A 12,415-nucleotide genomic window follows, 5' to 3' on the forward strand; every position below is an offset into this window, starting at 1 on the left:
AGAGAACTCCCTTGCTCCTTCAGCAATTTGGGAACACAGAAGAAGATGCCTGACTAGGAACCAGAGAGCAGGTCCTCACCAGGCACTGAATCTGCTGATGCTTTGATCTTGGACTTCCAAACTCCTAGAATTGTGAGAAATTTCTGTTGTTTATAAGCCCCCCATCTATGTTATTGGTATTGTAACCTGAATTGCAGGTTACAATATTGTAAGATTGTCAAACATCAAATATATGTCTTGCAAGTATTTTTTCCTAGTCGGTGGCTCATCTTTTCATTCTCTTAGCAGTGTCTTTTGCAGAGCAAAAGTTTTTAATCTGAATGAGGTTCAACTTATCAATTTTTCTCTTTCATGGATCATGCTTTGGTCATATTTAAAAATGAATTGCTAAATCTAAGGTCACCTAGATTTTCTCTTACGTTACTTTCTAGAAGTTTTATAGTTTTGTATTTTACATTTAGGTCTATGATACATTTCAAGTTAATTTTTGTGAAAGGTGTCTCTAGATGTACTTTTTTGCATGTGGGTGTCCAGTTTTCTGACACCATTTGTTGAAAAGACTATCCTTTCTCTGTTGGATAACCTTCAATCCTTTGTCAAAGATCAGCTGACTGTATTTGTGTGGATGATTTCTAGGATCTATATTTTCCCATTGATCTATTGGTCTATTCTTTCACTAATACTACTGTCTGATTACTATAGTGTTACAGTAAGTCTTGAAGCCAGCTAGTGGCAGTCCTCTGATTTTGTTCTTCTTTTTCAATATTGTGTTGTCTATTCTGGATCTTTTGCCTCTCCACACAAATTTTAGAATCAGTTTGTGAATGAATATCCACAAAGTAACTTGTTGGGATTTTGATTGAGATTGCACTGGATATGTAGATCAAGTTGGAAAGAACTGACATCATAACAATTATTGGCTCTTTGTATCTATGAACATGGACTGTCTCTCCATTTATTTAGTTCTACCTTGATTTCTTTCACCAGAGTTTTGTAGTTTTTTTTAATAGAGATCTTATACTTATGTTGTTAGATTTACACCTATGTATTTACATTTTTTTGGTGCTAATGTAAATAGTGTTCTGTTTTTAATTTCAAATTCCCATTGTTCATTGCTGGTGTATAAGAAATCAGTAGAACTTGAATATTAAGTTATATCCTGCAACTTTGCTATAACCTAAAAATTTATTTTTTAAAAGGCTTGTTTTTAAACATAAATAATATAATATGCTTTAAGTTCTCTCTTTTTCAAGGATGGGTACATACACATATACATTGATGAGAGGTATGCATTGATAAGAGATGTGTTAGTGAAAATCGCTAGAACTGTCAGTAATCTTAGAACACTCCTCTCCAACCTACTCCTATTTGAAACCATTAGAAAGTTTGAAGGAGTGATTTGATTAGGCAATTGAGCTCAAAAAAGTTAATTGCAGGTACCAAAACTGGGATTTGAATCTATGTTCATTGCACACAAAGCCCATTTACCTACATTATATCACAATGGCTATTTTAGAAAGGCATGGTCCCTTTGATAGCATAGAGCATTAGAGTCAGGAAGATTGATTTGGGGCTATTACGATAATACAGGAGAGAAATAATGAGGGTTTGTCCTAAGAGAGTGGCTTTAAGGGTTACAAGAAAGGTTAGAGTCAAGATAGAGATGGATAGGACTTAGTGACAAATGAAGAACCTGAAGGAGAGGAGGAATCAAATATGATTTCTAGGTTTCTGTTTTTAGAAATAAAGTGGAAAACATTATTGTAACTGCAAAAGGAAATATAAGAGGGGGACAGGTTTGGGAGGAAGGTACAGGTTTGTCATGTGGCATGCTTTTGAGACATCCAGTAAGCATTTGGAAATAAATATTTAACACTCAGGAGAATGCTTGAGAATTCTTGGAGATACTATTTTGGAAACATCAGTATTTAGTGATACTTTTTTTTTTTTATGATTTGTTGTTAATTTATTTTAAAGAGAAAGAGAGCATGGGAGGGAGGGGCCAAGGGAGAGGGAGAGAGAGAATCCCAAGCAGACTCCCCACCGAGTGTGGAGCCCAGCGCAGGGCTCTATCCCATGACCATGAGATCATGACCTAAGCCAAAGTCAAGAATCAGACACTTAACCCACTGAGCCACCCAGGCACACTTTTAATTTTTAAAAATTTTTTAAAAAATAGGAAGAGGGAACCTTGGGGCACATGCCATTGTTTACGTTGCAAAAGAGACACTTCCTAAGGAAATTGAGAAGGAGTAGGCAAGCGAGAATTAGAAGAAGACAGATGTTAGCTGAACCTGTTGTGGTAATCATTTCACAATATATGTAAATCAAACCATCATGCTGTGTGCCTTAATCTTATACAGTGATGTATGCCAATTATTTCTCAATAAAACTGGAAAAGAGGTGGGGGAAGGAAGGGGGGGAGAGAAAGAGAGTGTGAGTGGGAGAGAGAACCAGGAAAGAGAGGGCCTCAAAAACCAAGGAAGAAAATTATTAAAAGAAAAATGGTGGGGTGCCTGGGTGGCGCAGTTGGTTGAGTGTCTGACTCTTGGTTTTGGCTCAGGTCATGATCTGGTGGTTGTGGGATTGAGCCCTGGGTAGGGCTCTGTACTTAGTGCGGAGTCTGCTTCAGATTCTTTCTCCCTCTCCCACACCTCTGCCCCTCCCTGCTTGCACACGTGTGTGTGCTGTCCCTAAAATGAATAAATAAAATCTTTAAAAAAAAGAAAAATGGAACTATGAGGATACATTCAAATAATCTGTGGTTGGCCAGACTGACAAAGAAAGATTAAAGACTGTCTCATAAATCTTCAAGTACATAGAGCAATTTATAGAGATGAAAGCTAAATAAATACTTGTTATAATAGGAGAGGGTGTAAGAATTTCAGAACAATAACACTCTGGAGATAGACTAATGAAAGCTGTTTTGTGTTTTCTGACTCTGGAAATAATGTAAGACTAGAGATTTAGCTGTTCAGAAAAGGATGACTGAACACAGTACTCTCAAGAACCCTTCTAGGTCCCTTATTCTAGAATTCTAGGGGTGTGATTGTGTCAGATATTGTTATATCTCATGGATCCATCAAACAGGTACAATATGGATAAGAACCCTATGCTCTGAGGTCAAGTCCTCATTATGGACTGTAAAAGATTAAACATTTATTTCCCTGATATTGTTAGCTATGTAACAGCTAAACATAGGTGATTTTTAAATGCTGTCAGAGTAGAGTGAAGAGTCATCTGCATAATATGTTGCTTTGACATGTCAGTTAGTCTCCCCACTTTCTGATGAACATTACATCCATATTTTTCTCAACTGTATAGTCTGCTCTTTCTCAGCCCACTGATCCTTTCCTTCTAGCTTACTTTGGGCTGGCTCTCCTGCTTTTACATAATTCTCAATACTTTTCCTTCATACTATGTGTTTTCTAGTTTTTATGGCCAAAATTTTCTTTTTTAAAAAAATATTTATCTGAGAGAGAGAGAGCATGAAAGAGAAAGAGATCATGAGCAGGGGGAGGGGTAGAGGGAGAAGCAGACTGCCCACTGAGAAGAGAGCCTGATGTGGAGCTCCATCCCAGGACCCTGGGATCATACCTGAGCTGAAGGCAGACACTTAACCAACTGAGCCACCCAGGTGCCCTGTGGACAAAATTTTCAAGCAGATAATGATCTCATGAAGGTTCAGTACCTAGAAATCATCATCAGGACCATATATTATGTACTGACATAATTGCCATGTCTAAAGTACCTTTTGCTTTGAATTTGAAGCAATGAATACAAAACCAATATACACAGTTGAACATTGAACAACACAGGGTTGAACTGCACAGGTCCACTTATACCCAGATATTTTTTTTCAATAAATACAGTACAGTAATTAAAAGTATTTTCTCTTCCTTATGATTTTCTTTATAACATTTTTTTGCTCTAGGTTATTTTATGATAAGAATACTGCATAGAATACATAAACAAAATATGTGTTCATTGGCTGTTTATGTTATCAGTAAGGCTTCTGGTCAACAGTAGGTTATTAGTAGTTAAGTTTTGCGGGGGTCAGAAGTTATATGCAGATTTTCAACTGTATGGGGTCAGTGCCCCTAACCCTTCATTGTTCAAGGGTCAACTGTATGTATGTCACCTCTGCTTCCTAATCCCTGATTCCCTTAGCCTTTCTCCATCAGAGCTTTGATATTTATCCCTTAGATGCTCTTCACTTTTTCTATTACCACTGATATTTTCCTGGCCAAGTACCATTGTCTTTTGTTTTGTTTTAGTTTCCATTCTTGATGTCTAAGTTGTATTTGATGCTTTCTGATATATTCGATGCATCTTGTCTTGAAATCTTCCTCTCCCATTCCATGATGCTTTTACCTCTATCCACCAGTCTTCTCTTTTGGAAACAGAGTTACTCTCTTCCCCAATGTCACTCCCACTCTGGCCTTCATCACCTGAGGCCCTGATTTCTGCTGTAGCCTCTTCTCCCTGTGGTCATTCTCTCCTCTCTACTCTGTTTTACATCATCCTCAGGTGAGTCCCCAGTTTTCACCATTCTTCCATTCATCAGACTGTGATGGAACACCTGTCATGTACAGCACTAAATTATCCTAGGGGGAAATCTCCAAAAGATTAAGTCATGCTCCTTCCCTTTGGATGAACTTATAGGCTGGAGTGGCAGGTGCTCTTTGTCAAAATTGTGGAGGACCTTGTAAGCCACAGTAAGGAGTTGGGAGTCCAGTGTAAAGCCAAGGGGGTGTCTTGATCAGATTGGGGTTTAGAAAGATCACTCTGGCAGTGATAGGGGTGATGGGATCTGGACAAGGAAAGTAGCAACAGGGATAAGGAGAAATGGACAGATTTAAGCCGTATTTAGGAAATGGAATCAGCAGAATGTAGGGGATGGGAATATTAATTCGTTCATTAACATTTCTAATAGTAGATTAGATGCTTGCAAAGTAGAGAAATAAACACTGTATAAAAAAATATAGATAAGGTTAAAAAAAAACAGGGCCTTTTAAATAGTTAAGCTCAATTAAGTGGCAATTTCAGTTATATGCAAAGTTAGGTTACCGAGGTACTTTCTTTTGACTCCTTCTGCCTTCCCTCCCCATTGTAGCAATGTTAGTTAATTATTTACCAACATGTCCCTGACCAAACATGCCTTGACCCATACTTGATTATTCCCATTTCTCACGGTTACCCCAACATGGAATGTGCCTCATTTCTGGCAGTCTGTGCCTTTCACTTTCTTCCATGAAGCCTTTCAGGTGAATCCCTTACTGATTCTCCTTTTCTCTTCACCCTCTGCTCAGGAATCATGCCTATTGTACAGACTAAAAGATCTGATGCCAGTGAACACTTAGCCCACTGCCTAGCCCACAGTATTTCACAAATGGGAGCTACTAATATTACCCTGATACTGTTTTATTTTCTGACCTCCTGGTATAGGGCTTCACGCATAGCGGGAACTCAGTGTTGGGTAGATGGCATGCCCATTTTACGTTGATCTGATTATAAATTACAGTGTTAATTATACAATGGCAGAAACAGAACTCTTTCAGAAAACAGGTTCATTTTTGGTCACCATGTTTTAGGACAGTAGGTGAAAGAATCTTCTTTTATTTTAACTGCGTAAGTAGTTGATCTGTTTCTGATGACTGGAAATTGTTAAATTCTGTAATAGAGATAGTTCTGGAAGTGAAGGAAAATCAGTGTGGAACCCATCAAGAGCCATTTCTAAGATGTCCATTAGTAGTGAATTCCTTACCATTTGATTTTTCTGCTTTTTAACAGAAAACTGTTTTGGGGGAATCAAGATCCTATTTGCCCTATTGCCCGGATTGCTTTGAAAGCTCAGCTGACCAAAAGACTGGAGGACCTTGCCCATCCCAAAGAAGTCTCCCACCGATATGTACCTAACAGGTTAGTGTTTGTGTGTTATCAGGTTACTTTATCAGGAGTCCCTAGGGAAAATGAACACAGAACCCAGCCCTTTTATCTGAAAGCCATAAATTGTCCAATCTGTAGTAAAAAAATTGTTGAGGATTAAAGATTCTATATATTTCCTCATCTGATGCTACAGTAAAACTTTTCTAGCACAAGACTAATATTTAGCTATTGCTAACTTGTATTATATCTTATGTTTTGGCTTACTAGGATTTTGAGGGTTTTTTTTTTTTAAGATTTTATTTATTTATTAGAGAGAGAGAGAGCAAGTGGGGGGAAGGGGAGAGGGAGAGGGAGAGAGAGAATCTCAGGTAGACTCATGCTGAGCACAGAGCCCCACGTGGGGCTCGATCCCATGGCCCGAGATCATGACTGGAGCCAAAATCAAGAGTTGGCCACTCAAGCCCCAGTCACCCAGGTGCCCCTTGAGTTTTTAATAAAGTGGCAGTATCATGCTGGGATATGTACCATCTATAACACTGTTGTGCATGAACTATTCATGCATGCAACTTCTTGTGGATTTTGTATACCACCACGGGCTTAATTATCATGAGTTAATTATTACATGTAGAGGTAAGAATATCGTTAAGACTTTTGATACCCATTGCCAATTTGCTTTTAGTGCATGTTTGTTGAATGACTAGACTTTCTGCTGGTTGGTTCTTTGAGGAAAGACTGTGGAGCGGGGAGGGGATGAGCACAAGTAGTGAGGGAGGTTAAAGTAACAGGAAAAAGGTGAAGATACCATTATTTATCTGAAGTTTGGTTTCCAAGATAATTGAGGTAGCCATTTCTCTATCTCTTTTCGATATACACTTTAGTCAAAAGTCAGCAAACTTTTTCAGGAAGTGGGTAGATAGTAAAGTTGACTACAAAGTCTCCATTGCAACTACCCAACTCCACTATTGTAGCAGGAAGCAGCCACAGACGTTATAAAAACTGAGCATGCCTGTGTTCCAATAAAACTAAACTTTTTGCATCTGTGCTTATGAGGTGTATTAGTCTGGATTTTTCTTATAGTGTCTTTGTGGTAATGTCTTTGTTTCTTGTAATGTCTTTACTTGTTTTTGGTAATTCTGTCCTCACAGAATCAATTGGAAAATATATAGAATTGGCATTTCTTGTTTATGTATTTCATAGAATCCACAATGAAGTCATTTTGGGTCTGGAGTTTTTTGGTGGGAAGATTTTTAAGAAATTTTTTATTTAAATTCAATTTTATGTATATATTTATACTGTATTGTTAGTTTCAGAGGTAGAACTTAGTGATTCATCAGTTACATATAACACCCAGTGCTCATTACATCACGTGCCCTCCTTAATGCCCATCACCCAGTTACCCCATCTCCCCTCCAGCAACCCTCAGTTTGTTTCCTAGAGTTAAGTTTCTTACGGTTTGCCTCCCTCTCTGTTTTCCTTTTATTGTATTTTTCCTTCCCTTCCCCTATGTTCATTTGTTTTGTTTCTTAAATTCCACACATGGGTGAAATGATATGGTATTTGCCTTTCTGTGACTGACTTATTTCACTTAGCATAATACCCTCTAGTTCAGGTTTTTAACTATAAATTCAATTTATTTAATAGATATAGGGCTGTTATGAATTTGTCAAAATAACGCTTGTTAAGGGGAGCATGGGGTCACAGTTCAACAATAGACCATAACAGAAATTGAAAGAGAGAAGTTTTTTACTCACAGATCCTAGAAGTACCTGGTATGCCTTGAGGAGTCACACGTGGAGGTTAAAGCATGGTGCAGAGAGAGGCAGGACCTGGGGCACATGCCTTATTAGGGTCTGCAGGTGAAGTGCTTTGGGGTTCCTAGGCCAAGACCAGATTGGTCAATTCAAATAAAAGAGCAGGGTTTTGGTAAGCTTCTTGGGACTTATATCTAAAGGATGCATAAAGAAAGGAAGGCATTGGGAGTCAGGAGACTGTTGGTCACAGGGCTATTGGCAAAGTCATATCAGGAATGTACATTTACTTATGACTTGGTGGACTGGTATCTAGGGCATGTGCTTATGAGATGGGGGCCAAGGTCAGTTTAAGGCCCCCGGAGGCTGCTTGGTCAAACAAAATGGGTGCTGCGGCAGCAAGACCATGGAATTGCTTTGTAAACTCTTGACAAGGGCTCTTCATATTATATCTTTCTGAATGAGCATCGGTAGTATGTGTCTTTCAAAGAATTTATGTATTTCACCTAAGTTTTAAAATTTGTTGGCATAAACTTGTTAATATAGCCTTTTATTTTCCTTTTATTATCTGTTCAATCTCTAGTGATTGTCTCTGAGAGACTAAGAAGGTATTTGGTTTTAAAAGAAGCAAATTTTCTCTTTTAATTATTTTTTGGTCTATTTAAAAGAACGCAATTTGGGCGCCTGGTGGCTCAGTCGTTAAGCGTCTGCCTTCGGCTCAGGTCATGATCCCAGGGTCCTGGGATCGAGTCCCACATCGGGCTCCCTGCTCGGCAGGAAGCCTGCTTCTCCCTCTCCCACTCCCCCTGCTTGTGTTCCTGCTCTCGCTATCTCTCTCTCTGTCAAATAAATAAATAAAAATCTTTAAAAAAAAAATAAATAAAAGAACGCAATTTATTACAGAAAATTAATCTGTTTTGGAATGGGATATTAAAAGCCAGCTGGAACTTGATGGCTGCAACCATTTCTGATGTCGCTCCATGTGGAGAATAGCTCACAGTAAAGGGGTAAACTATCATACCTGCTCCTAGGCCTAGAGTTGGGGGTCAGCATTGGAAATTACTGTTATCGGAATTCATGCTCATTTCACTCAGTTTTTTTCTCTTCTGTAACTTCCAGGGCACAGTATTACTACAGCTGTGGTAGAGAGTCTGTTATCTGGGAGATCCCTTCTCCTGCACTGTTTAGCCAACCCTCCAAAAGGATCCAGAAGCTGGCACTGCCCAACAGATTCAAGAAAGAATATCTAATAAAGAGGTAGAGTACTACGATAATCTCCATAAATCCTAATTTCATTAAACCTCACAATATTTTTCTTATTATAGTGTATGTAGTTTCATAAACTAAAAGTTCACTTGTGTTTCAAAGGATCAGGGTAAAAACTCAAATGTATGCAGCAATTGTAGGTAATCAGAGGGTCATCACCAGTAATTACATTAGTGGGGTTTTTTGTTTGTTTTTTGAGAGAGAGAGAGACAGCATGCATAAGCAGGTTGGGGCAGGGCAGAGGGAGAGAGAATGTCAAGCAGGCTCCATGCCCAGCATGGAGCCTGACTTGGGGCTCAGTCTCACGACCCTGAGATCACGACCTGAGCTGAAATCAAGAGTCAGACACTTAACCAAATGAGCCACCCAGGTGCCCCACCAGTAATTACATTTGACTCAAATTGTGGTGAAACTAAAATTCACTCTGAACTTACCATTGTCAGCCAATTCAAAGGAAATATGCAAATGAAACATTACATATGCAACATTACATATGAAACATATGCAAATGAAACAAATTTTTGCAGTTTGTGGAACTTGATGTTTCTCTTTTGTTTCTATGACTTTTCAAATGTTTTTCCTTTTGCTTTGAATGCTGAATTTCTCCTTGTCTTTAAAAGACAGCTAAGGTGATACTTCCACATGGGAGCTAAGATTGTGAGGGGGTTGTTGGAAAAATGTTAAGTCGATTAATGGAGTATGTATCGTGTACAATCACGGGGAGATGATAGTACCACTATAGTACTTTAGTCAAGACACCTTAAGTGTATGTGTCTACTTATGGATGTTATACCCTAGGAAACTGATAATAAACTTGAGACTATTCAGAAGGAGCTGAATGAAATAAATGTTGAGGTCTCTGGAAATTATGTTACGTGAAAAATAGTTAAGAGAAATGACATGCTTAGCCTAGAGAAAGACCAAGGAAGCAGTGATAGTTGTGCTCAGATATTGAAAGGGTCAGCGTCTGAACGAGGAAAAGGAGGAAAAGTAAAATTACTTTGTGTTGATCCTAGAACTAGGTCTAGAACAAGGAATTTACAGAGCAGCAGGCATCAGCTAGGTGTAGGAAAATCTTGCTGACTAGCTCTCCAGTACTGGAAATGTTTATCTGGAAAAGTCAACTGCCGCCTCCACCCCAACCCCTGAAAATGCTTATTCAAGCACAGGCTGGAATGGTGAGTTTACATGGATTTTAGAAAAGATTCCTGCATTCAGAGAGAAATTGAACTGGACTGCTTCGGTCTTTTTCCATCACAGACTCCACATAAAATTTGTTTGCTTATTTATCAGCTCCTTCAACAAAATCTGCTAATTTAGTTAAAATGTACATATAACCTGATAGTTATATAACTATATTCATTTATTTTATTTTTTTTTATATATCTGTATTTATAATCCAGAGGAATGCTTTGTTAATATGTCACCACTTTTTAAAATTAATTTATTTTTTAAATTTAAATTCAGTTAATTCACATATAATGTGTTATTGGTTTCAGAGGTAGAGGTCAGTGATTCATCAGTCTTATATAACACCCAGTGCTCATTCTATCACGTGCCCTCCTTAATGCCTATCACCCAGTTACCCTGTCCCCCCACCCACCTCCCCTCCAGCAACCCTCAGTTTGTTTCCTATAGTTAAGAGTCTCTTATGGTTTGTCTCCCTCTCTGATTTCGTCTTGTTTTATTTTTCCCTCCCTTCCCCTATGATCCTCTGTTTTGTTTCTTAAATTCCACATATGAGTGAGATCATATGATAATTGTCTTTCTCTGATTGACTTACTTCGCTCAGCATAATACCCTCTAGTTCCATCCATGCCGTTGTAAATGGCAAGATTTCAGTTTTTTGATGGCTGAGTAGTATTCCACTGCGTATATAAACCACATCATCTTTATCCATTCATCTGCTGATGGACAACATCTGGGCTTTTTCCGTAGTTTGGCTGTTGTGGACATTGCTGCTGTAAACATTGGGGTGCAGGTGCCCCTTCGGATCACAACTTAAACTTTGGGATAAATACCCAGTAGTAATATGTCACCACTTTTTGAGAGACCTGAGTTTGATGTTTCATATAGGTGAAACCCCCTTGAATGTTAAAACTTTCTGTATTTTTAAGTTGTTTCCCTGCTTTCCTAAGCAGACTTCTCAGCTATTAAACATACATGTAACCTTTGTTCATTGGCTTGAATCTTTATTATGAACATCAACTCTTATACTTCAATACTGAAAACCTCCCAGGAGCTGTTTAAGTATGAAGCACAGTTTTTCTTTAGGCTAAGTATTCTGACTTCTATGCTTTTAGATTATTAAATATTTGCTTATAGTTTTCCTGTCTTTTTTTTTTTTTTTTTGGTCAGGGGAATGGTCTCTAGGCTCTTTTTTAAAAATTTAATTTAATTTCAATTCCAGTGTAGTTAGTATACAGTGTTATATAAGTTTCAGGTATACAGTATAGTGATTCAGCAGTTCAATACATTACTCATTATTCATCAAGATAAGTGTACTCTTAATCCCCTTTGCCTGTTTCACCCATCCCCCACCCACCTCCCCTCTGGTAACCATCAGTTTGTTCTCTATAGAGTTAAACGTTTCTTGGTTTGCCTCTCTCTCGTTTTGTTTTGTTTTTTTTTTTTTTTACTTTATCCTTTGTTTTGTTTCTAAAATTCTACATACAGGAGAAGTCATATGGTATTTGTCTTTCTCTGACTGGTTTATTTCACTTAGCATTATACTCTCTAGATCTATCCATGTTGTTGCAAGTGGCAAGATTTCATTCTTTTTTATGACTGAATAATATTCATTGTGTACATATACCACATCTTCTTTATCCATTCATATACTGATGGACACTTGGCTGCTTTCATAATTTTAACTAGCCTCTTTTTTCCCAATTCTGTGCATTAGGAACAGATAACTAAGCTTGTTAGAATTGTGGGGGGGGGGGGGGGAGAAAAGCAAGTGTTTAATGAAGACACACAGGGCTCTCCAATAAATGTATTATATGAACTCGGACTTTGTGTCATATATTTTAGCTGATTCACTAGAGGAGCTAAACAGCAGACTTGAATAGTCAGAAGAAAGAATCAGCAAACTTAAGGATAGGTTAATTGAGGCTATCTGAGGAACAGAAGGAAGAAAGAATGAAATAAAATTAACAAAGCAAGTTGAATTTATCCCAGAAATACAAGAGTATGTTGGAATCAATAGATTACAATCAATATAATACATCAAATTAATAGAATAAGAAAACCAAAACCATGTGGTCACTTCAGTAGACTCAGAAAAATCATTTGACAAAATTCAACACACTTTCACAATAAAAATTCTTAACAAATTAGGTACAGAAGGGAATTTCCTCAGCCTGATAAAGGGCATCTACAAAAAACCCACTGCTAACATAATAATTAATGGTGAAAGACTGAATGGTTTCTCCCTAGGATCAGGAATAAGACAAGGATGTCAGCTCTCCCAACTTTTGTTCAGCATCATACTGGAATTTCTAGTTAGGGCA

The 12,415-nt window shown here is 38.0% G+C and overlaps 1 protein-coding gene across 2 annotated transcripts in view; it reads left to right on the plus strand.

Moving 5' to 3' along the window:
• The window catches only part of SPMAP2L (sperm microtubule associated protein 2 like), a 57,687-nt gene that overhangs the window by 30,263 nt on the left and 15,009 nt on the right, over nucleotides 1–12,415 (plus strand). For both annotated transcript variants that reach the window (XM_045881800.2, XM_064584541.1), the window contains exons 4-5: nucleotides 5,794–5,922; nucleotides 8,757–8,894. In XM_045881800.2, coding sequence (XP_045737756.1) covers nucleotides 5,794–5,922; nucleotides 8,757–8,894 — 267 coding nt within the window. The remainder of the gene's footprint in view (nucleotides 1–5,793; nucleotides 5,923–8,756; nucleotides 8,895–12,415) is intronic.

The sequence above is a fragment of the Mirounga angustirostris genome, unplaced genomic scaffold (genome assembly GCF_029215605.1).
Source record: "Mirounga angustirostris isolate CCGP_5_RB_7025 unplaced genomic scaffold, mMirAng1.0.hap1 SCAF_2, whole genome shotgun sequence".
Classification (NCBI taxonomy): domain Eukaryota; kingdom Metazoa; phylum Chordata; class Mammalia; order Carnivora; family Phocidae; genus Mirounga; species Mirounga angustirostris.